Raw genomic sequence first — 26,034 nt, forward strand, 5'->3', positions numbered from 1 at the left:
TGGAGGACGTATATCAGGTGATATACGTAGATCTTCCGGTTGGTCGAGACCTGTGGGTGGACTTCTCATTCTAGGATGGAAAGTCACAGGTTTGGAAATCCGGGGCCGAAGGGTAGGGGATGATTCAGCGGCAGGATCAGGGGAAGGTGAAAGCCAGGGATTGGGGGGCCCTGGGGGGCTGGGGGCCAGGGGGACTGGGGGTAGGACTCTCCCCCGGAGAGGAGCGCCCTGTATATGGGTAGAGAAGAAAATAATTGTTAATATTTTTATTGCCACATCCATGGCTAAGGAAGTGTCCTGAGCCTGAGGATTAAGGCAGCTGGGCGCTGCCCGTGCATGCCCTTATCAACCACGCCCTTGGCAACCACAGGCCCTTGGCAACCGCGTAACCCACCCCCTCAGCATCTTTATGAGCCTTTAAGAGGCCTTTACTGGATCTGGGCAAAGCAGGCTCCTCAAAACCAGCAGGACCCAGGCTTTCCTTCTTCCCCCAAGGCACCAAACACATCCAATCAGGTCCTCTACCCCACCCCCCTTGCCTCCCCTCCCACTGTTGCCACCCAACAGGACTGGGACTGCCCACTCGTTTGGGCGGAGCCCCAAGGGTGGGGGAGGAGCAGCTTGTCCCCAGACAAGGAACACTGGTGAATTCAACAGCACTAATCCAGCTGTGGTGGTCTTGGTGCTTCCTCCTCACCACTGAAATCCAAGAGACATTCTTCCTCCCCTTGGCCATCCTGCTTCCAAGAAAGGCAGTTGACCTGCAAAAGGAGCACTACTTCGCATGGGTGGGGGTTCACAAATGTTGTCATTTCCTTTAAGCTCTTAGTCTCTCTGATTATTTATCACTCTCCTAGACAGGGGATAGCATGGAATCAGGGACACAACCTTTTCTCAAGCAGGGCTCTGGGGCCAGAAACAGGTGATTCTGGGAGACCGTTCTTAAACTGAATGAACAGCCATATGCGCTCCTTTACACCGGCCTGGGGAAATCCCCCTTTCTTGCATGGAACTCAACATAAATTCATGGAGAAAAAGGAGCAAGCTCCTTTCTAGAGGGCTGCCCTTCTAGCACTCGGAGGGAACACTTAAGATGTTCACGTCAGAAAGTGACAAGGCTCTCTTGCAATACTGTAACTAGCACCCATTTTACTTTTTTCACAGTCCTTCTTCTCATCCATATCAGTTCTTATTATCTCACACTTCCAGAATATAAATTTCATGAGAAGGGGCTTCTTCCCGCTCTCTAGTTGAGTAGAGAGCCCCGAATGGAGTTGGTTCCAAGAGTAGCCTCATTTAGGGATGGATGTTCGTTTTCTGAATTCTTTGGCATTAGTACGAAATGTCTTCTCACCTTTCTTAGTAAGGTGGACATTGTTGTCTCTTTGGGGGCCACACCTGGAGGTGTTTGACGCTGTACCTGACAGTGCTCAGGAGGCCATGCAGTGGCAGGTATCAAACCCAGGTCTCCCTCATCACAGTCCATGCTCCAGCCTGATGAACTATGTCTCAGGCTCCTAAGCTAAGTCTTTTAAGACCCAATTGTAGGTGTTGGAAGTTTTCTTGGTGGGTTTGATTTAAACTATTTAAAAAAGTTCTTTGCAGGACTAGATCAATAGTTCAAAAGATTGAGCACATGCTTTGCACAAGAAAGATTTGAATTTGATCCCTACCATCACCTGGTCCCTCGAGCACTTCGACAAGTGATTATAACAAAGAGCCAGGCTGGGTAATTCCTGAGCGCTACCAAGTGTGAATCCCGCTACCTTACCCACAAATAAAATTTATTTTACAAAGGAAAAAAACAGATTTTCAACAAGAGGAACAGAATCACCTTTTCTCTCTTTATCTTCCCCTAACTCCCTAACTTTGGAAACAACTTTTCTGACTTTGAGCCATGTTAATTACATATATCCAACTCCAAATTTGTTCCCAATGATATTAAACACATTTTGCCGCCCCCCCCCACCATCCCTAGAATACACACATAGTGTATTCATATGTTCTCCTGGAAATTAACAAGTTAATTCCAAATTTGGAATACTGTGCAATTGTTGAACAGAAAGGTTCTTTCATAAAATAGTTCATACGAGATATATATGAGATGCTGAGCTCTAGGTATGATATCATACTTGGAAAAAATGTAACTTTTCAAATGCTGTAGCATAATGACAATTAAGGCCCCACGTTCCTAGATCCTGTTTAAGTGGAGTTCAAAAAGGCATTTTTCTGCGTCTGGACCCCGCACTGGGTTACTGGCGCCCGGCCACCCCAGGGGGGGAAGGGTGCTGTCCCTCCATCTGCTCCCCCCAGAAGGCTTGGTGGCCGCCATCTTCCAGACGCCATTGGAGAGTCAGGTTTGGGCCTTCAGTGAGGAGACACATGGGGCCTCACGGGATGGGGGTGGAGCTGGCCCTTTCCTCCCCACCCCAGCGAGACCCCGAGTCACCTCCCACGAACGGCCTCTCTAGCTCCTGATGAAGCTGCTTAATGGCCATGATCCCAGAGACTCAGGAACAAATCTCGGAACCCAGCAGGTATTGGCAGAAATCCCTCCAGATTTAATTGTTAAAATTTTGGAATTTCAAAATTGCGCAGCTACTGCTGTGGCTGTGCGACGTCATATGTTATTCAGAACCAGCAATAGAAAAAAAGTTGTCTACGGTTGCCTTTTTGGCAGATATGAGTGTTGGAGTAAAATCCCAAATAATAGTGGTAGGTCTGGTGTCAAAATATTGAATGTAATCAAAGTAGAGAGAGAGTAATGTAGAAATCATCTGCCCCACAGGTAGGGGGAGGGTGTGGGATGGGGTATACTGGGGTTTTTGGTGGTGGAGGTACGGGTGTTTCATTGTATGACCGAGACTTAAACCCGAAAGCTTTGTAACTGCTCTCATGGTGATTCAATAAATGAAATTATAAAAAATGAAAAAGAGTAAGGTGGAGTTCATGCCCAATTTAAACAGCGTAATCAGTGGCTGCTATTTATATAGCAGTACTCCTACATTAAAAAAAAGAAAAGGTATTTCTCTGACAGAACTCAGAGGGCACTCAGAACTCTCCATTTTTCAAATAAGAGCCAGGACTTCAGGGAAACTTCAGAAATTCTCTGAAGTAAAGTTTGAGAGTTTCATATTTTTCTGGGAATGCTAGAATCGCCTACACATGCTAAACACTTCTAAAATCTGCTCATTATTTTGAATTGCTGCCATTCTGTATGTGTCATCCTTGAGTTTTTCTTTCACGTACTTGAACTAAATCATGTAGTTGTTCGGTTCTGGCATCAGTGAGCTCCTCAAAAGGCCGATATTCTACAGCTACTTTACCACTTTCTGAAATAAAGTTAACAAGGATCAATTCAAACTTATTGGCTAAAATGTTCTCTCTATGAAGGTAGTACACAGTGATAGTGAGTGTGTACTTCCTTTATACATCCAATAATTTTATTTCTAAAGCATAAAATAAGACCATTTTCCTTGTCAATGCAGACATTAAGTTTGGTTCCTTTTGCTTCTCTGTTCTGAGGCCATTCTCAAAGGTGCTCAGGGATTATACCCACTTAGTACTTGGAGTCATTCCTGGCAATGCAGTGCTGAGCTGGAACTGAAACCTGCTTCCTGCATGCCAAGAATGTGCTCAGCCTGTTGAGCTATCTCTCCAACCCACTGCTTCTTTCATTTCTTTTTATTTGGGGTTTGCAGATCCTACCCTCTGGTACTCAGCGACTGTTCCTGGCTCTGTGCTCCCTGATGGTACTAGAGGGGACCATATGCCGTGCCAGGGATATGCAAGGCTCTGGTACCATCTTCCTAACCCCCTAACCCCCTATTGGTTCTTAAAAGTTATTATAGTTGATAGAAATTTTGCCAGATGACCACAGAAGTCTCTTTTGCTAGAAGAATTGCCCAGACTGCAAGGCTGAAGTCAACCCAGGATCTACTCGTGTAATAAATAAGGTCTGTGACAACGGAAAATTTCTGTCTCTAAGACTGCAGGGCTATAAAGCAAGGAAAGCAATACTGTTTGTGGACTCTCTACTGATTATTCAGTTTCCTTTGGGCACAGCCGGAAATATTCATAGGACTATAAAATTCCATAAGAGGAGAAAATTTAAAAATCTTAAATAGGGGGCTGGAGCAATAGCACAGCGGGTAGGGCGTTTGCATTGAATGTGGCTGACCCGGGTTTGATTCCCAGCATCCCATAGGATCCCCCAAGCACCGCCAGCAGAATCACTGTGAAGGTTCACAACACATAGTTGGTTGTTAAATAGACTCACACTCAATCTGTCAGTGCTGAAAACCAACCCCGAAGTGATTCCTGTTAAGTTTCCTCTTAGTAGGAAAACAGTAGCAATAATTAGAATATTTCGTCCTTTACTAAATTCTAGGCAAGTCTTTTTAAACATTTATTTTTATTATTTAATGTTTTTCTTATTTTTTGTTTTTGTGGGTGACACCCAACGATGCAGGGTTTCCTCCTGGCTCTGCGCTCAGGAACCACTCCTGGCGGTGCTAGGGGACCATGTGGGATGCTGGGAATCGAACTCAGGTCAGCTGCATGCAAGGCAAACACCCCACCCACTGTGCTATCACTCCAGCCCCTTTCTTTCTTTCTCTTTTTATTGAATCGCTGTGAGATAGAGTTACAGACTTACAAACGTTCGTGATTATGTTTCAGTCATACAATGATTGAGTACCCATCCCTCCACCAGTGCCCATTCTCCACCACCAGTCTTCCCAGTATCCCTCCCACGACTCCCTCCACCGCCCCTACCCTCCCCCCGCCCCCCCTGATGGCAGGCCTATTCCCTTTTAATCTCTCTCTTCATTTGGGGGTTGTGGTTTGCAATATAGGCATTAAGTGGCCATCATGTCCCGCCTGTAGTCTACCTGCAGCACACATCTCTTATTCCGAATGGGCCCTCCAAGCATCCCTTACTTGGTGGTCCCTTCTCTATCTGAGCTGCCTTTTCCCCCAGCATGTGAGGCTGGCTTCCAAGCCGTGGAGCAATCCTCCTGGTCCCTATCTCTACTATCCTTGGGTGTTAGTCTCCCATTCTGTTACTTTATATTCCGCAAATGAGTGCAGTTCTAGGTAAGTGTTAAGTATTTACTTTTACAATATAAGATAAGCTAAATTAAAAGTATATTTTTTTTCAGAAAATTGCAGCTTAAAGGGGCTGGAGCAATAGCACAGCAGGGAGGGTGTTTGCCTTGCACACGGCTGACCTGGGTTCGATTCCCAGCATCCCATGTGGACCCCGAGCTCCGACAAGGATAATTTCTGAGTGCAGAGGCAGGAGTAACCCCTCAGCATCCCTGGGTGTGACCCAAAACGCAAATGAAAGAAAAGACAATTGCGGCTTAGAAATACCTTCACATATCTGTCTAGAGACCTACAGTTGCATTTTCTAAATGAGACAGAGGGCCAGAGTACTATTACAATGGGTCGAATATTCGCTCTGCATGCAGACAACACAGATTTAGTCCCTGGCACCCCATGTGGTTCCCCGAGTCCTACTAGAAGTGGTTCCTGAGCACATAGCCAGGAGGAAGCCCTAAGCATCAGCAGGTGTGGCCCAGAAACCAAGAAAAGAAAAAAGAGAAAAAAATGGAGGATAGAGCTAGTACTTAAACAGAGGAGTCTGAAGTTTACAGCCACTATACTCTTCTGCTTTACTGACAAACAATTGAGAAAGAGGAATTGGATCAAATACTCTCTCTACAGTCTAAACTACTCTACGTTTATACATTGGGGGTAATATTTGCTGTAATTATTTTTCACAGATTCCACAAAGGACAAATTTGAGACTACTCTGTAAAGCATCTAGTAAACAAAGGAATAGGAAGTACTTATATTTCCATTATTTTCAATATAATTGACTTCTCAAAATCAATTTATTTGCTCGTCAAGTAAGAAAGCTGCAGTACTTCAAAGAAAACCAACAAAGTCTTACCTAAACCACAATGAGCAGTTTCTGAAATGCATCTGACACGGTCTTTTGAATAGCAAACTTCTGAGTCCTCTTCCTTTTCATAAGGAAAGGTAATGGTCCGACATCCAACCAAAACAAATAGATTTACTACGCCAATCTTTCTCATTGATTTTTATGAAGTCTAAAAAGAGAACTGGGCCTGGAGCTCTAGTACAGAGGCTAGGGCGTTTGCCTTATATGCGGCTGACCCGGGTTCGAGCCCCCGAATCTCATATGGTCCTCCCAGCACTGCCAGAAGTAATTTCTGAATGCAGAACCAGGAATAACCCCTGAGCATCGCTGGGTATAACCCCAAAAATAAAAAAGTTAAAAAAAAATAAAAAATCAAAAAGAGCACTACATCATGATCTTAATGAGTAAGGGAAGGCACCACACAAGGCTATGTCTTGAAGGCTCTGTGCTAAGTATATTCTGTCAGGGCTATTACCATACATTTTTGCTATCTGATCAATTCTGGACATTCGTAAACAGGTAAACTAGAAGGGAGAAATTAGTCAAGATCAGTGCACAAATCTCACACTGATTATGTATTTCAAATGGGCAAACCTACAGACTACTCTAGGAACTTGACATACCTCACACCACTAATATTCCAAGAGCAGCAAACCACATTTGATGGGGTTTAAAATAGAAGGCTACCAATCATAGAGGGAAATATATTTTTACAGAAGTGTGTATTATACACACACACACACACACACACACACACACACACGTGCAGCTCACCCATTAACAACATGTCAATAATCTCTTATTTAAGGGCTTAATGGTCCCTAGGGCAAATAGAACAATCAATGGTCCCTGGGGGAAATAGAACAATCTTCACACACTTTCCTCTAAGGAAACATTTGTGGAGCATTTTCAGCAGTTGATTCAGAACACACAATACAAAATAAATTGTTTCCGTTCTGCTTGGGGCAGGGGTTCGGGTTCAGGATGGAAACACACAAAATATGGTGGTAGTAAGGTGTAATGGTCGTGGGATTGGCTATTGAATATTAAATGTAATCAAATATGTTTTTATAAAAATAAAAAAATTACTTTATAATAATCACTGTATCATTGTCATCCTGTTGTTTGTCGATTTCTTCGAGTGGGCGCCAGTAACGTCTCTATTCCTCCCAGTCCTGAGATTTTAGCAGCTTCTTCCAATGATTGGAGCTCTTTTAGGATCAGGGAAATGAGACTTGTTGTCATTACTGTTTTGGGCATATCGAATAGGCCACAGGGATTTTCCCAGGCTCTGCCTGTGTGGGCGGCATACAGTCGGTAGCTTGCCGGGCTCTCCGAGACGCAAATATTTATATATTTCTCTCTATGGTTTGTTGCCTACTGTCTGAACCCCATCAAATATGATGTGGCAATTATGGAAAATGGTTAGGAAGTGTCTTATAATGTGAAAGTGGCCTGGCCTGGAGAGTGGCGGCAGTTGGGTAGTGGAGATCAGCTGCCGGGCAGGGTCCCTGGGGATGGGAAGGACCGTCACCCGCCCCTCTCTGGCGTGCCCCGAGTGAAAACGGTCTGTCATGGAGTCCTTTACTTTGCAAAAATTATAGTGTTCAAAGCAGACCCGAGCCACCTGGATACCGCAGCTACGAGTAACCAAATTGAATAACTGTGGTAATTCTAGAGGTAATACATGCAGATGGGCACTGACCCCCTTCCCAGGGGATGCGTACATTTCTCAGATCAGAGCCAAACCGGTCAGCCTCCCCTTGGTTCTGGCCACGAGGCAGGTGCAAGGGGCTTTGGTGATGGTGACTAGATAACCTCGGGCAGATGGCACGCCCGCACCCCCCATGGGGAGTGACAACCCATTCGAATGTCTGCCCTATCACCTATAAATTTCAGGAGCTTGAGAAAGGTTTGCTAGTGGCAAGTATGAGCTGGTCTCATTAAGATTCACCTACCAGAGTCTGTTCCAGTTCTTTCACTAACAGCCCTGCCTTTGATTTAATACCCTAAGCCTAAGTACCAGAGATTCTGGGGGGAAAAACATTTTTATTAGTGTATTTCATTATCAAAATGAAGATTTTGGTGAGATAATGGACAATTACACAGGATCTATACTTGAAAAATTTCTTTGGAACAAAGAAGACTGTTACCCCCAAATAGGAGAAACAGTATTCCCATCCCTATATCACTAAGGTTCTTGGTAGGAAGACAGCTCTAAAATTGTGAAATGTCCCCGGGTCCTGTGGCCCCACCAAAAAAAATGATTCTGTTAGTTACTACCTAAGATTTAAACAAGTATTGTTAAAAACATCTGCCCAAGGCTTTAGCAGCTTAGCAAGGAGAGGGATGTTTCTGATGTATCTGAAAATATGATGAGAGAGAGAGAGAGAGAGAAAGAGAAAGAGAATGAATGAATGAATTCTTACCCACACCCCCATTCCAGTCCCCACAGAGACCTTCCAGTTTATCCAAAGTCTCCTCGGCTCTGCTCTTGTTAAAGGACGACAAAACCACCTCTAAAGCACAGAAGATCTTCACACTTTGCGTCTGAAGTGGTGCCACAATATCTTCATTTTCCCTTTCTTCAAGTTCAGAAAGATCCTGAAGCTGTTAAGATTTAGATTGAAGGTCCTTCTGAACATCTCAATGTAGATTTTAAAATGTTTAATTAGAAATAAAAATAAAACGCCAGCAATCCTTGCCAACCGTTGAAGTAACCTGTGACTTCAACGTTAAGCAAAACTTCCCATGAACTACAACAGCCAAGCACATAAGGAGCACACAAGCGTTGTAGAATATGGACACCACCGTCAACTCACTGAGACCTTATAGATTCTGGGGTGTGACCGGTGGTCCAACACTTTCACTTAGACGACTCTCATCTATCTGGTCTGTAGGTTCTCTGAGCCCGCTGGGGTAACACCCCACACAGCTGGGAGTCATGCAATACTCAGGAGAAAACCCAGGGCCTTGAACACGGTGGGCACAAGTTCCGCACTTGAACTCTCTCTCCGCTTCCTACCTTGACAATCCTTTTAGACCATCCATTGAAACCAAAATATTAGTTTGCCAGTTCCTGGCACTGGGAGCTGTTTAGGGCAAGTGTAGAATGTCGAACTGCTTTATGTCTGCTGAGACGAACCTAAACACATAAGAGAGATACTCGAGACTAGGAACGACTTCCCACAGAGATCTAATTCAGCCCACCCAAGACTTCTCAGTACAAGTTTCATAAAGTGGCTGTGAAGAGCAAATCAAACAAACTTTGCTGGTTGCTGTAGTTTCAGAGCCATACTCAGCAGTAATCAGTTACTCCTAGCTCTGTGCTCCGAGATCACTCCAGGTGGTGGTTGGGGGAATCATGTGCGGCTGGGGATAGCACCAGGTTGGCAGCAAGCAAGGTCAGCCCATTAACTCCTGGCCTATTTCTTTGGTCCTTAAACAGTTTAGGCATTAAGTTCATAGGAAGCACTAATACTTATTATTCTCAAGCCGTGGTACTTTTCTGCATTATTTCCAAAATCTCTGATTAATCTGAGCGTGTCCCTGACTTCTGGTGGTAAGTGAAACCATAAGCCGTAAGATCTGCAAGATTGTAGATAAGCAAAAGAAGTAAATTGCTTCAGAGATTCTATCTAGCAGCTCCTGTCTGTAACGATAACCTGAAAGATAGGTAAGAGACCTGCCACCAAAGCAAGACCTCATCTACAGCACTCCCCTCTGCAAATTATTAGCCCTGCTAGAGGAGACTACAGTTTCGTTTATTATTTTTGTTATGCCATTTTATAAGCAACTATCATCTGCATAAGAGCTTCCTAATAAAATAAAAACATACCTCTGTTATTAGATCTCTAAATACATTACTGTGGAATTCTTACATCATTAGTTCTTAAATGACAATTTCAACTTTCAGCCAGGATGTACTATGTGAACATATTAATAAAAATTCAAATGCAAGGGTGGAGAGATAGTCCAATGGGTAAGGCATTTTTGCCTTGAAAATGGCCAATCTGGGTTCAACACCCAGTACCCCATATAGTGCCACCAAGCCTAGCAGGAGTGATCCCTGAGTGCAGAGTCAGAAGAAAGCCTTGAGCATTGCAAAACAAAAAAGAACAGCCATTCAAATACAAATAAAAGCAGAGCAATATTAATTATTGATTTGTCTCATGTGCCTATCACTATTACCAGTTTATAAACACCTTCAGTGCTCAAAGGATCCATATTGTATCCTTTCCTCATTCTCTGAAGCGAGAAAAGTTTGTTACTCACAAAGGCTTGATAGTTAGTTGGTTGAGAGAATAAATCAAGGAATGAGGAAAGAGAACAAAATTCGTTTCCCCAAGTTCAAGCTGCCTGAGGAGAGAGACCAATGAACACTGATCGTTGAATGGTTACACCACAGGCTAGCCTGTACCTGTAGTGACCGCAGCTTTGTCAACTTTGAAACTTAAGAAGGGTTCTGAGGCCCTGGAGAGTAGTTTTTACCTTAACTTTGTAAGAGTTCGTTGTTGGTTTTTTTTTTTTTTTTTTGCTGGTAACTGTGAAGAAATTCTCTGATGACTTGTGTCTTTCCTTCATTTTACATTCAGATTCGCTTTACTTTTCTGTATTACAGGAGGCCCAAAATAGACAAGAACTATGGGTGCTCTCCAAGGTATAAAAGAACCTCTCATGGAAATGGATAACTTTCAGAGGGAAGGTAGTAATCCCAGCCTGTGCATGAGATGATCTAACTAGAGTACCACCTTCACAACTACATACTGATTTGTAGGATGTTGCCATTATCACTATACTGGTAATGAATCTTATGCTATAAAAATCTCAACACCGCATTTATGAAACGCATCTTCCTCCCTCCTGGGGTGCCCTCACTCATGCAAGGTCTACGCTCTGCCACTGAGTCACATCCCTGTTCCTACGAAATGGTCTTAATAGCCAGTGAGAGAAAGGGGTGGGGGGAGTACCACTCATCAATTACAATGGATATGGCACTGTAGCACTGTCCTCCGTTGTCCATAGATTTGCTTGAGCGGGCACCAGTAACGTGTCACAACAAATTGTGAGACTTGTTACTGTTTTTGGCATATCGAATACGTCACGGGTAGTTTGCCAGGCTTTGGAGGCCAGGGTGCACGCAAAGGGAAGGAAGTTTTCAGTGGGAAATGGGAACTGAGGGTGGGCATTGGGAACGGTTGGCTGAAGACAGAGCCATGACGCTGGCCGCAACTCCCTCCAGCTGGCAGGACTGTCAAACGCACACGTAGACCCCCGCAGAGCCCAGAGGAGCCTGGGAACTGGGCCCTGACCCTTCCAGCTAGTCTTACTGCAACCAGCCTGGGCATTTCTATAGCAGACAGCCCTGGGGGAGCAGCTGCGTGCTGCCCGGATACGAGGGGACACTGTGCAAGGCAAGGGGAAGCTGGTGGGTGGGGTGGGTAGCTGCCAGTGTAAGGTGACCCGGCCCAGCAATGCTTCCCGCGGCCCCGACCCCCGCCAAGTTCCGACCCGTCCTCAGCAGAGGGGACTGGAAGAGCGTCTGCAGGTCGCAGGCCAGTTGGGCTGCGTGGGCGGCGCGCGCCGAATAAAAGGTGACCACGACATCGAACCCCCCTCTGGGCGGCCACAGCCTTGGGGAAGACTCGCACCGCAATCAGAAGGCAAAGCAGAAGGCTGAGGACAGAGAATGCTGCGGGGCACCGCGGTCACCCACCGCACAGACCCGCGACCGAGGCCCAGGCTCCCCGCACACCCCCACCCTCGCGCGGGGGCCACATCCCCAGCATTGTGCACTCTGCAAGCCGGGCTGCAGCAGCGTCGCAAGGGTCCCGGGGTCCAGCACGAGAAACTGTCGCGGCTGCTGACAGCCACAGGGTCCTTGGCACACGGCAGGACGCGGGCCCACGGCGGGAAGTCTGGGCTCGCGGGGCGCCTTTCCCGGAGCACCCGGCCTGCCCTCCGGACCAGCTCACAGGCAATGCTATGCAGCCGGGCGCGGGGCCAGGGCTCAGCTCCCGCACCTGTAGGGTTTTGAAAGGTATCGCCTCACTGTGCCTGCGCTCTCCAGGCTCCCGTGGCACTGCGCCTGTGCAGAATGCGCCCTCGCCTTTCCAGGGGGTCTCGCCCCAGGGGTGGGGCTGCTGGGGGCGGGGCACTGTGGCCCGCCCAGCCCATAGTGGATGAGGCTTAGTGCTAAGTCCCCACCTTCGACCACTGCTGGGTTCCAGCAGCACAAGTCTCTCTTGAAGATTCCAGAGTGCTAGTTTTGTTTCTTTCTTTTTCTCAAAGAGTTTTTCACAGTATTTAATTACACTCAATATTTCAACACCAATTCCACCACCATGACCCCTTTCCACCACCTTTATTGTGAGTTTTCCCACCACTGCCCGAGATTTCCCCAAAATATGCATTCATCTGGGGAACATAAAGTAACAGAATAGGAGACTGACACCCAAGAAGAGCCGAGATAAGTACCAGGAGGTCTACTCCATGGCTTGGAGGCCAGCTGCACATGCTAGGGGAAATGGCAGCTCAGAAAGAGAAGGGAGCACCAAAGAAAGGGTGTTGGGAGGATCCTCCCAGGATGGGACATGCATGCTGAAAGTAGACCATAGACCGAACATGTTTGCCACTCAATGCCTCTTTTGCAAACCACAACACCCAAAAGGAGAGAGAGAACAAAAGGGAATGCCCTGCCACAGAGGCAGGGTGGGATGCGAGGAGATGGGGGGTGGGAGGTATAGTGGCATCAGTGGTGGTGGAAAATCGGCACGGGTGGAGGGATGGGTACTCGATCACTGTATAACTGAAACCCAAGCACAAATATTTCGAAGTCTACAACTATGGTGTTTCACTAATAAAAATTTTTTAAAAAATGTATTTTGTATTGCTTGCTATAAATAACTAAGAATGATCCAAAAAGGTTTCCATAAAGGAAAGTGTATGAAAATTGTTGTATCTCATCTCGGAGCCATTGGTCGCCGGGATTAGAGACAGAGAGCTAATTTAAGGACACTGGGCAAGGACCTGGAGAAAGCAGCGGGTTCTTGTTCATCAGGGACCTTTGGGTAGCAGACAGAGAGCACCACCTAGTGAAACTGGAAAACGAGGAGCGCTGACCTTGTGGAAGAGGCAGATCATAAAAATTTTTGTCAGTGCTAGGCCCGCCTGAACGGGTATTTGATCATTGTATAATTGAAACCCAAGCACAAAATTTGTAAGTCTACGACTGTACCTCATGGTGTCTCACTAATTAAAAAAAAAAAAAAACAATTTCCTTCCTCCCCACCCCAATCCCGACCCCACAGGATACTGGACTATTATGAAGGTGAGTTTGTGGGGCCAGGATGATGTCGGAGCTGAGATCAGGGCAGAAACTGGGGAATCGAGTTGATTCAAGTAGTGGTTCCAACATGGGAGCTCGTGGTGCCCAAGAGTCTATTCTTAGCTTCCCTGTAGCTATTTGGTGGAGCAACGGCCTGGGAGGCAAGCAGGTCCTACCCATCTGTAATGTTAGTGTCAGGGACTAGAGCAACAGTACGGTGGGCAGAGCGTTTGCCTTGTATGTGGCCGACCCGGGTTAGATTCCCAGCACCCCATAGGGTCCCCCAAGCACCATCAGGAGTAATTCCTGAGTGCAGAGCCAGAAATAACCCCTGTGACTCAAAAGGGGAAAAAAATGTTAGTGTCAGATGGAATTGTGTTCTTTTGGGGCCACACCCGGTGATGCTCAAACTGACCCCTGGCTTTATGCTCAGGCATCACTGAACCCCTGGAAGGGGCAGGGGACCATTTATGCATCTGGGAATTGAACTCAGGTCAGCAAAGTCAGGACAGCACCAAATCCCATCTGTGATATTTTGCCTGGTCCTTGAAAAAAGAATAATATATTCAGGGGTCAGAGCGATAGGACAACAGGTAGAGTATTTGCCTTGCATGCAGATGACCAGGTTCAATCCCTAGCATCTCATATGGTCCACTGAGGACCACCAGGAGTAATTCCTGAGTGCAGAGGTAGGAGAAACCCCTGGGCATTACCAGGTTCCCCCCCCACACACAAACCCCTCAAAAAATAAAGGATAATATAACCAATGTTCTTCTTTTCTAAGAAAAAAATTGGTTCCTTTAATCAAGTGTGACCTTTCTACAACGCTAATAATTGTTTTATGAAAAGGAAGATATTTTTATTTATCCCCTTCAGTCTTAAACTTGTTTTAAAAGTGGAAAATCTTTGCTCATGGTCTTAATTGTATTGTTGTTGTTTTTATCTGTTCTGGAAATCTACAAGTCTAGAAACTACCACATCATCATTTCTCATTTTCTGGCTGCTGTAGAGAAAACTCGAAGTAGGAGCGTGAGGGATTCAAGGCGCACCCCAGTTTTATCAGGACTGATGCGTGTTACACGCAGGACATGCGTCCATCTGTCCCTTTTCTGAAAATTGCCCTGGATTGTCCTTAAATGGGTTTATTCCATACCGGCATCTCCAAAGAAAATGGAATCAACAGTGGGAGAGTGCTTGCCTTGCATGTGACTGACCTGAGTTCGGTCCCCAGCATCCCATTTGGTCTCCTGAGCACTGCCAGGAGTGAGTCCTGAGTGCACAGTCAAGAGGAACCCCCGAACATCATCAGGTGTGGTGCAAAAACAAACAAACAAAAATCCTGGCTAAGAAAGATAGGAGAGAGGGTAAGGTGCTTGACTTCCATGTGGTCAACCCAACTCTGATCCTTGGAATAGTATGTAAAATATAAAGAAAAATGTCTTTTTAAAAAGTCATCCCTAATCATTAATGTTCTGCCTTTTGTTTGATGACTGGGAGTGTATCCCCAGCACTCCAACGGGTCACTCTTGAGCAAGATATTCTGGAATAGCCCCAGACACTTGGGTGTGGTCCCAAATACCTCTCCCCGAAACAAAAGAACGACATAGATTCTATCCAGGACTTTTGAAAGATGATCTGAACTCTAGTCCATTCTTCCAAGCAGCCTGAAATCATTGGCATTCTGACACGCTTCCTCCGCCCACCACTATTTTCTATGCCTCCGTACCAGATCATTAAGCTGCACCCAAGCTTTCTCTCTCCACAAAACACAACTGGCTGTGGATAAGTTACTGGAGGCTGATATTGTTTCAGGCCAGTAATTACAGCGTCCATTGCCTCTCCCATTCCCTGTGAAGCTGTTCGCACGGTCTCCACTTCACGATGAACATGTTGCGGACAACAGGTTTTATCTTCCTTCTAGTACCCTGAGTGCTCCGCTTGCAGTAGGCACTCAAATTCGATCAGGAAAATGTGATCACTTTCTCCGTACAAGGAGCACTTTAATAAGCCCCCAAATATAGAAACGTCATCGGGGTCTCCTTGGTTTTACGAATGACAGTCAGGAACTAGGGGCCTGGAATTGCATGGGAACGAGGAAGCAGCCCTTGGAAACCCTTTAGTCCCGAGGCTCTGGTTCCATTTGATTTCTGAAGGGCAAGGGAAGAAAGTGACACAGAATGAAAACAAAGGACAAAGTGGAGAATCCCCAAGTGAGGAGAGAGACAAGTTCTGGAAAACTCCACAGAAGGCCAGCTTCCCCCCCACCCCCCCGCCCCGCCCCTACCTCATTCCAGGTGACAGCCTGTGAAGCAGGGAAAGAGTGGTCGGCCCTCACAGTGCAGCTTCCACCTCACCCTGAGGAGACAAGACACTGGTTCTGGCTTCATCACTCCCTGGGTCCCCTTTGTGGCTCTCTGCTCTGGCCTCCTGTGGCCCTTCCCATGCTCCCTTTCAACTGCCCTCATCTGTGGCCTTTGCTCTTGCCCCATTCGGCTGCTTCCACATTTGCAAACAGTTTTCTCCCATGACAGGAATGGGCCAAGAGTTGCTCAATAAAAATGTTGCCCCCCCCGGCCCTACAGACGTTGGGGTTTTTGGGTTCCATCTGGCTGGCTCTGCACTTAGGAATTACTCCTGCTGGGCTCAGGGGACCATAAAGAATGCCAGGAAGGGGGAGGGGCAGAAGAAGATCAGAACCCTAGTCAGCTGCATGCCAAGCAAGCTCCTGACCCACTGTGGCTCCTCCTCCTCCCGGCCTTCTGTATCTTTTTGAGGAACTCTGCACCCTTTCCCATCCCCGGCAGCTGTGCACAGGGGCCGTTTCTCCAGACCTGCTTGGACTCCTGTGGCTCCAGCTGACCCTCTGCCCCCAGGCCCACCACCGACCAGTGGGAAACACTACACCACTAGGCCACCGTGATGGTGATGGGTGCGTCTGTACTGAGCTTGTACAGAAATTTTCTTTTCCTCCCCTGCGACATCTGGATATGCTCAGAAGTTACTCAAAGATGTGGGGTGCTGAGGATCAAACCTGGTTGGGTGCTGCAAGGCAACACCGACCCGCTATGCTACAGCTCTGGCCAAACTTTGTATGCCCTGGGCCGTGTTTTTACTTTCCTGATGGCACCGCAGGAACTGACAACGTTTTGAGGATGACCACCTGAACTAGCCTGGTTTTGGTCTCTGTGCCACTGTCCTCAGCAACTGCGAAACTGACTCTGTTCTTTAGGAACTTTCAAAGCTGAATTTATCGTGGATCTGGGCCACAGTCAGTGGAGTTCAGGGCTTACTCCTGGCTCTGAGTGTAGGGATCACTCTTGGCAGGGCGCGAGGCATCATATGTTGTGTTGGGGATTGAACCCGGGTCAGTTGGACACAAGGCAAGTGCAAGCGGCGTTACTACTCATTATACTATTGCTGCAGTCCTGTCACCTCAGTTTTTTCATGCCACTTCACACTCTGAGCTCACTCGTGCATGTGTCTTAAAGGGTCCACCTCTGATCTTTGGCATGGGGGCCTCTGGCAAGCCCAGCATTGTCTGTTCAAGAGATCCTGAGCATTTGGGCCCTACATGTACAATGTGAGCTGCGGATGGCCAGACCCGGCCCCTTCCCTGCCATGACTGTCTCTCCTGTCGCCAGTGACTCACTCACTGGTTGGGTTTGATCCCCAGCACCACACAAATCCAGAGAGGGACAGGGAAGGTGTCTCCAGTTGGCGAGAAAGGGAAGTGAAGACACACATCATCAGAGGAGCCTCCGGAGAGCTCATCCCACTACACACAGCTGCAGGAGGAGAAAACCAGTCCTGGCACCTCAGGACTTCCTGGCATCTCTGAGGAGTCCAGTCTCAAGGAGGGGGATCTGGGAGGCACCTTAAGGAGCCTGAAGGAATGAGACTCAAAGAAGCGGCACAGAGATGATGGGTTCTCCTTGGGTCCGTATCCACAGCTGTGAAATAACCACCTCTCTGCTGTCCGGTCAAGAGAATGTGGAGGGAATGTGCACCTACCACGCATGGGACAAGTGTGTGTGCTGCTCTGATGTCACAGTTCCTTGGGTCCAGGAGTGTCCCAAATGGTCAAAATTCAGTGATCGGGCATGCGCAGAAAGAAGAAACAAATTCGATGGCTCCTGTACCCACCCTGGCAGTAGCCTCCCCAGGACTCCTTATCCACTCCCCTAACTACAAGACTAATCGCCAAGTGCTCCCGAGTGGGTGGTTGTTGGGGCTGAGCAGCAAACAGTCCTAGCTGGGGGAGCACAGGGTGACAGGCCTTAACATGTGCCAGGAAAACTCACACAGCATTCTGCGACCACACGGTGGCACTCTCCACTTTCCCAGGCCAGCACCAGGAAGGAAGGGCTGGTTCCCGCCCCTGCAGTGGAGGGAGTGACTGAGGCACCAGCACTCACCTTCAGGGACTTGGCTGATGCCTACCAGGCGGGTGGCCAGCCCAGGGAATCCAACCCCAGTGCCAGACACACAAACCCCAGGACCATCCAGGGGAAGAGAAGGTGAGGAGAAACCCTGGCCACGCAGCAGGGGCGGCCCCTCACACTAGCTCACCACTGAATCCCCCCCAGGGGGGCGCAGTTCAGACACCCCCCTTAAGTGCCATGTCCCCCAAGCTACTGACCACCGAGCGCCCAAAGTGCCAGGCTACGCGCCCGCGTCTACATTTGGCTACTGCGGGCGGTGAGGGCACTTGGCAGGGGACCACACGGGTAGCCTCCCTTCCTCCCATCCCATCCATTCCTCGCGGACCTCATCCCCACCTCTGGGAAGGATTCTAGTCATGCATTTCCTGCCAACAGCCTTAATTGGTTACATGATCGATGAACTCTCGTGTTAATTTGAAAGCCCATCACTGCTCTTATGCATGTATGTATTTAACATACGAAAAAGAAGAATTTTACAGCAACTGCCAAGAGGCTCTTCAGACAATAAAATGTCCAGGTGGTATGAAGCAGGAGGTGTTCACTGTAGGGCCTCTAACACCACGGCTGCCTGTGATGACTTCTTTTGTTACTCATCCGTTTGATCTGAAATCTCCGGGGATGACAGGATCTCCTGGGATCTGAAGATCTGCTGCACATGAGGGGTCTGCAGAGCCTTGACGGACTGTCGTGCTGCGACGGGCTGTGAAGACCCGATGGAGTGTGGTGACTCTGCGTTCTGTGGTTCTAGGGAGCCATGTGGAGGCTCGCTGGTCTGTCGTGCCAGGGGGACAATTGGTGGTGGGGAGCGCTGTGGTGCCTGTGTCCCCTGTGCTCCCTGGGTCTTGGGAGTCTTGGCTGTCTTGGTCTCCTTGGCTGCTTTCTCCTCAGGAGTCCGTGCTGCTCTCTTCATGACTTCCCTGGGCTCCCTGGAACAAGAAGAATACAGTCAGCTCTTGAAAGGGACGTGCCCCGTCTTCATCACTTCCTGACTTCAGGAAGGTATTGGAGCTGTTGCCATGGTTTACCCTGCGTCTTTATTGAAAATCTCATCCTCGTCAGAGGAATCCTTGTCATGGAGCTTCTGTGCCATGTTTTTCTTACATGTAGCCTTGAGTGGCTGACACATGTCTCTCAGCCACAGGGGCCGTCTTCGCCAGAAAAAGCCCTTCTGGAAAAGGCAAGGGGAGCGCGTAAGCCTGCACCCCGGCCCACTCTTGTCCTGCCTAAGTGCCGCCTCCCCCCAGTGGTTACCTGACTCTCGTGTTCCAGTGAACTTCTATGCAGCAATAATCCAAAGAAGGTCCTTGGAGGAAAACACGGACGCACGTGATTCATAACCCACCCCATTTCCCATCCTTCCTAGGATGGAGGTCTCTGGTCTTGTTTGGAAACTACCTTGGTCTGGAACCATGAGGAGTCAAACCACGAGGACCTGACACCTTGACAAAGTTTCCATGCATGCCTGTGGCAATTTTTAGAAATTTGTCGGGTCCATTCAAAGGGACCCCGTAGACTCTTGAGAGACCTTTATAGGTACCTGGCTTGGAAAACAGGCAGGATATTTATTTCTGGTTACCACCGTTGCCCCAGCAAATGCCCTGTGCAATGAACAAACTACCCACCACACCGAAAGCATTAGAGTCTGTCCAGAAGCTTTTCAACTGGTCGCCTCTGGATTTAGTCCCTCAGGCACCCTTTACCGGAAGTTGGGGCTGGGGGGATGATTCTATCGTCCTAGCTGCTTCATCCCAGATGCTGAACCAGAGTAAATGCCTGTGTGCAATTAGCCAAATCCTTTAGCTCACTAGTTTTCATGCTGCAGACAATCGCCCGTGAGCAAAGAAGCCACAGGTATCAGCATCAAAGGCAGGAACCGCACCGAGGCACGGAGATGAGTTTTGAGAGTGAAGAGAGGAGAGAGCAGTCTTGCACTTTACGGGCAGTGTTATCATGTGTACAGAGCCCGTGGGTGCTGAGTGGAGGCAAGAAACGCAGCTCCCAAGTCAATGGAGAGGTCCCAAGGGACAGGGACCATGCTCTTTCCCAATCACCAGCAGTGTGTTCCTAAGGGCAAGGTAGTTTCCATTCTCCCTCTATTCCTTTTAATAAGAGACAGAGACAGAGGTTGGGGATGTGGCTCAGTGGTAAAGTATTTGGCTTGCATGTGTGAGGCCCTGGGTTCAATTCCTGGCACCACACTGAGCACTGAGGCTGGAGTAGTCTCGAGCTAGTTAAAAGGGCCTTTTGGACATGAGGCTCCAACTCTGGCCTCTGGCTCCGTATGTCCTCCCTGAGCACAGGTGGGCTGGCATAGGTAACAGCCACCCCACAGGAGGGACTGAGCAGCCCGGACTTGCAGAGACCTAAGACACTAACACTGAACTCAGGAGGCCCAGGTCACGGGCCAAGAAGCACACAGAAGGGCTCCAGGGTCCCCAAGAACCAGGGGGAGGACACTCCAGTGCAAGTGAAAGATTGTCAGACTAATATTTACCTGGATCTTCCATCTTTACTCTGTCTTGCTCTACAAGAATAAATCTGTTTTGGAAAAAAAATATGATCATGATTATCTCGGTGACCGATCTCTCTAAAACCTTATTAATTCCATCGACTTTGCTGTATCTACCCACTGATATCACTTTTTGAGAACAGGAATTCTCTCCTGTTTAATAGTCCCTGGACTCTCCTACAGCACATGACTGAAGGGGCACGTTAGGAATACAGCTTAGTGACTGTTTCAGAGAAATTCAGCGCATTAATCCAAATTAAAAACTATGAGGTAGGAAATTAAAAGTATCTGCCAAAACCCAAACACAGAAACATACTTTTTCACAACGTTTTCTAAACAATGTCAAGAACCAGTCTGATGCCTTTCCCATCACCACTCTGCATCCCCAGTGAGGAGTCCTCATCAATGCAGCAAGCAGAGTCGAGTCTTACAGGAGACAAAACTTGGTTGCATTTGCAATGATTCTTACCCAAAAAAACCCAAAACAATAAAGGTCCTATGAGATATGTTATTCCTCGGGCTACAGATATCATACGGTGGGTGGGGCATTTGCATTGACTGTGGCTGACGCAGATTCGATCCCAGGACTCCAGATGGTTCCCTGAGCCCCACCTGGAGTGATGCCTGAGAGCAGAGCCAGGAATAAGCCCTGAGCACAGATGGCTGTTGCCCCAAATAAATAACTAAATCAATATGTCAACTCTTTGAGCGACTTAGACTGAAATTTCAATACCTGAAGCATTTCCGTGCTTTTGTCCTTAAGGAGATAAAACAGAACAGTGCAATAAGGAGCACGGGCTACTTTGTAGGTGACCCCCATGTTTGAAAGCGGGATGATAGGGCTGGGGAGGTAGCTCAGTGGGAGAATGCCTGCCTTGCATGCAGGAGACATGGGGTCGGTACCCAGCACAACAAGAAGAGCAAAATTGGAGGGATGCTAATGCCGTCCTTAGAGGATTGCGAGGATTAAACCAGACAACATACAGGAAATTCCTTGTACTGTGGTTGGCATAAATCAGAGCTGTGTTTGCTGATGACGTCACAAAGGAGCGGCTTAAACATACCAAAGACTGAGAGAGCTCTTCCTCAGTCAGCACCATGGCTTCTAATTTATTCTAATTCTTTGTTGGTGGTTGTGGTGCTGCCAGGGATTGAACCCAGGGCCTCACACATGCAAGACAAGTGCAACATCACTAACCTATATCCCGAACCCCTTTCATCCCACGTTGCTGTTGTTCATTTTTTGAGGCTCTTCCTGCCAGCTGGTGCTTGCGGGGCCTACTTCTGGGGTGGTGCTCAGGGACCATGGAGCACTGTGGCTAGCATCTGGGGTTCCCACATGCAAAGTGAATTGAAGTTTGAGTCTTTGGACTTATCTCCCTGGCCCTTAAATCACTTTTTTAATGTGCCTGCTGGGAAAAGTCAGTGGTGTGTCATTGAACAGAAGACAGATATAGGCAAGCTCCTGGAGTAACTACCGCACGCTACGAGGCTTGAGAGTAGCCCAGCTCGGGCTCAGGCTGCAGTGCGGGTGTGTTTGGTTTGGGAGCCACCCAGTAATAGGCAGGAACAACTTGATTTGCTGTTTAGGGGTAGCTCCTGGTGGCTCTTGGGGGGGCGGGGAGGGCATGCATTGCCGAGGATGGAACCCAGGTCTCCCTCACGCAAAGCGTGAAAAGTAGCCCTCGGAGCTCTCTCCCCAGTCTTAGCTGCAGTGTTTTAACTTCATCCAGGGAGATGGTGCTTAAACCTAATGAGAGCTACTGCACTGGATCAGGTCCTAGGAGGGTGGAGATTCTACACTTTTGATCCTTCCAGTCAACAAGGAAAGTAATCAGTAGAAGAATGTCAGTGAGTGTTAAGTTAAACCACTGACATCCTTTTGATTTAAAAAGGGGGGGGGGGGGGAGTCTATATGGTGACCAGAAAGAGAGCTGAATGGTCAGAGTGCATGCTTTGCATGCAGAAGGGCCAGGCTGGATCCCTAGTTCTGCAAGGTCCCCTGAGCACCACCAGAAGTGACACCCCCTCTCCCCTCTGCACTGAGCTGGGGGCAGGCCCTGAACAAACAGGATGTAGTCCCCAAACAGCGCACAGGAAGACTACTTTTTGTTTCATCTCTAGCCTTCTTAACTTTTCAAAATTTTCGAAAGCTTGTTATTTGGGTTCATTTCCACAGGGACCTCTTGGGAGTCAGTTCCCTTCAACAAACCCTGGGATTATCTTTGCAATATGAGAAGCAACCACACCTCATTACTCAAGACTGAAGAGGAAAATCAAGCATCAGTAGGAGGAAAAGGGGCTTTTATTTTCCATTTGAACCCCCTGAATCTATTATCATGCCATTAAATCCTGGAAATCTGAATGAACTGTTCTTACCTCAATGAGACATAAAATTAAAACCAATAATATCACGACGACAGCCACATTTATTGCAACGACTGCTTTTTGATTGTGGTACACAACATATCCTGGAACTTTTATGAGCTGAAAAATAAAAATTATTTTCATGCATTACTTTTGGGGGGGCCACATTCAGTGATGATGAGGGGTTACTCTGGCTCTGCACTCGGAAATCACTCCTGGCGGACCAAAATGGACGCTGGGCATAGAATTCGGGTTGGTGGCATGCAAAGTAAGTGCTTTACCCACTGTACTATCGCTTCAATACCCAGGAACAATTAGACAGAAAGATGGGAAGGATTCTTAAGCCCGTTCTAAAGAATGGTTATCCTTCTACTAGTCTAAAACCCCATCCTCTGAAAGGAGTGGACTATAGGTTTTTATTTTGTATGTGGTTTTATTTTGGGGTGGTTTGTTTTTCAGCCCATATCCAGGGTCCTCAGAGCTACTTCTCGCTCAGTACTCATGGGGACTCTTTTTGAACTATCTCCTTGGCCCCAATATGTTCTTTTTTTCTTTTTTTCAAATGTAGGAGTACTGCTATTTATTCAGTCACTGATTAGCTGATTAAATTGGGCATGAACTAGGCCCCAATATGTTCTTAAAGAGCACACCAGATCTATTATGCCATCTTGTCTGTAGCCTTTCCTTCTACAATTTATTTATCTGGTGTGTTAGGTCCTCTTCTTACCTCTCCTAGGAACAGTGCTACCTTTCTACAAACGAGCACAGGGACAATCATTCTTGTAGTCAAAGTTGTGTGGCCACAAAAAAGAGAGCGAGCCAGCAGGAGAGGGAGAGCCAAGACACCCTGGTCTTCTTGCTTGTGTTCTTTCATGGCATGGCCTGAGAGCCCGGAAGCCCCTGAGCCTGGTCACCGTGAGATTCAGTTACAAAGCTTTCCTGACCGTGATCCAGGTTCAGTCAGACAATGCTCCAACACCCATCCCTCCACCAGTGTACATTACCCACCAACAAAATCCCCGCATTCCTCCTGCCACCTCCTCCCCGCCCCCAGCCTACCTCTGCCTTTATGGCAGGAACTTTTCTTCTCTCTCTCTCTCTCTCTCTCGCTCTCTCTCTCTCCTTCCCTCCCTTTCTCTTCCCACCCCCCTCTTTTCCCCTTTCTTCCCTCCCCCCCCTCTTACTCTCTCCGCTCACTCCATGCCCCCCTTTTGGGCGTTATGGTTTGCAGTGCAGATACTGAGAGCTCATCATGTTTGATCCTTGACCCACTTCAGCACACATCTCCCACCCAGAGCTATCCCTTCCAACTATCATTGTTGCAGTGATCCCTTCTCTATCCCAGCTGCCTTCTCTGCCAGCCCTTGAGGCAGGCTTCCAACCGTGGACCATTCATCCTGGCCATTGTTTCTAACTGTCCTTGGGTGTTAATCTCATAGTAAGTTTTAGTGATTTTTACGTCCCATAAATGAGTGCAATCATTCTATGTCTGTCCTTCTGGCTTATTTCACTCTGCATGAGACTCCGTTAAAAAAACAAAAGTCTGTCCTCACCTCACTTGCCTCCTGCTGTTTCTGATCACCCTGGCCTTCGGTATTCTCACTGATGTAGTTCTCAGCCTCCCACTGGTCCGTATCCCATTTTTCACTGGACACCTTTACGTCCTGCCGCTCACTAAGAAGCTTCATCAGGAGCCCGGTTTTGTGGACCACCTTGGCACACTCCAGTTGCACCCGGGGATCGGAGCAGTCCATTTTCAGAGTCCGAATTACTTGGGCAATGAACTTCCTCACATTACTGTTGGGGATAAGGGGCCGCAACTTCTGGATGAGCTGCATCTCAAGTTCGTCTCTGGGGTCGGGTTTCTGTGGGGGGGAGTCGATGTCGGTGGCCACCTTCTGATATTCCCACTGCATCTCGTTGGGCTGTCTGACAGCCGGCATGAGGCTGTCCTCCATCCCCTCTTCCTCCTCAGGGGCAGTGCTTTGGATACCGGCAGTTTTCTCTGGCGGCACGATGCTTCTGGCATCCCCCCCGTTTGGAGCACGCGTGCTCTCCGCGGTCTTCTTTTCCCGGCTGGAGCGCAATGAAAGGAATGGCTCCGTGACAGGTTTGTCCTGGTGTCTCCAGGACAGAGACCCCTCCCTCGGCGGGGAGTTGACGAGGCGCTTCACTGCACCGAAAGGAGGCCTCCTGGCCAGCACCGGCCTCTGCGGTGCTGCTTCTTTTGTCGCTGTGTTCACTCTGGCCTGGGGTATTCTGCGGCCCAGCTGAGAGTCAAGTTTACGAAACTGGTAGTTCTTCCCGGTGTGTGACACGGGGCTGGGAACCTTCATGTTCCGAACTCGAGCGCCCGCATCCTCTAAGACGCGTAGAGTTCTTTTCAGGTCTTTGGATGGGATTTCGTCCTCCAGTGGCACTTGGAAAGCAGCGGCGGCAGACGGGCTGCCCATGGAGTGCTGTTCCAGGGGCACGGAGGCCGGCGCCCTGTGCTCCTGGATGAAGGATGACTCCTCGTTGAAGGAGCTTTCCACCAATTTCCTGGGCCTCCCTGCCAAGATAAAGTCTTTCGGTCTTTCCGGGGCCAGCTGCCTGTGCCGTCTTTCTTGGGCAATGTTCCCCGCCATGGACCAAGCCTTCCCTCGCCTCTGGCTGAGGGGAGTGCCCTCTTCTTTGAAGTAACTCTTCTGCAGGCCCCCGGGATCCTTGAGCACGCTGCTCCCTTGCAGTGGTTGCGTCTCCCACTCCTGAACATTTCCTAAGTGTTTTTTCTTTGGTGGCCCGACAGTTTCCAATTTCTTTGGAAAAAAATGGCGTTTAAATTTGGGCCCGAAAAGACTGGAATGGACCTGCGTGGCAGTTTTCTCCTTCTTTCTAACTTTGTGGACTTTTTCTTGAATTTCTGTGTTGATTAGACTTTGGAGAACATGGATTTTTTTCACCTTATTGTAGATTTCACTGTTGGATTCGGGCTGTATAGAAATCCAAGCCGTGCTGGTTTTCGAAGGAGCCAGAGGATTTCCTCCATCTTGCACATCTTTAAAAAGAAACTTAATGAAGGATAACAATGTTGGTTCTGCATCTATGTCCCCAACCTGTAACAAAGACATTATGGAATCTAGTCTAGTAAGCATATCACGCTGATGACTATTGTCTAGCTGTTCATGATGGAAAAAGGACAGGCTGTTTCTCTCGGATGAGGCCTTCTCTGGTTCAATCGTCAGCTCGGTGCTGGTACTCTTCTTTCGGGCCTGTAAAGCCTTCATGAATTCCCCGTCCATATTACTGATGTATTGTTCTTCACCTGTCAAAAAGGAAGAGCTTGCTTTTGATCATGAAAGATAACTGGGGATAATTTTGGGAGCATCTACAGACATAAGTTCCAGGTAAGTAAACTAGTAATCAGTGAACAAGTGCCGTATGGTGTGTGGGGGGGTGG

The 26,034-nt window shown here is 47.9% G+C and overlaps 1 protein-coding gene and 1 pseudogene across 5 annotated transcripts in view; both read right to left on the minus strand.

The window, feature by feature from the left end:
• Positions 1–659: 659 nt before the first annotated feature.
• Positions 660–10,738, minus strand: LOC130023811 (RAD52 motif-containing protein 1-like; annotated as a pseudogene).
• Positions 10,739–18,154: 7,416 nt separating this feature from the next.
• The window catches only part of LOC130032669 (leucine-rich repeat-containing protein 37A3-like), a 73,280-nt gene continuing 65,400 nt past the window's right edge, over positions 18,155–26,034 (minus strand). For all 5 annotated transcript variants that reach the window (XM_056124399.1, XM_056124229.1, XM_056124479.1 and 2 more), the window contains 4 exons: positions 24,149–25,899; positions 22,608–22,715; positions 20,214–20,257; positions 18,155–18,645 (listed from right to left, as the gene is read on the minus strand). In XM_056124399.1, the coding sequence (XP_055980374.1) occupies positions 18,306–18,645; positions 20,214–20,257; positions 22,608–22,715; positions 24,149–25,899 (2,243 nt within the window). In that variant the 3' untranslated portion in view covers positions 18,155–18,305. The remainder of the gene's footprint in view (positions 18,646–20,213; positions 20,258–22,607; positions 22,716–24,148; positions 25,900–26,034) is intronic.

Source organism: Sorex fumeus, unplaced genomic scaffold (genome assembly GCF_029834395.1).
Source record: "Sorex fumeus unplaced genomic scaffold, SorFum_2.1 ptg000001l, whole genome shotgun sequence".
Classification (NCBI taxonomy): domain Eukaryota; kingdom Metazoa; phylum Chordata; class Mammalia; order Eulipotyphla; family Soricidae; genus Sorex; species Sorex fumeus.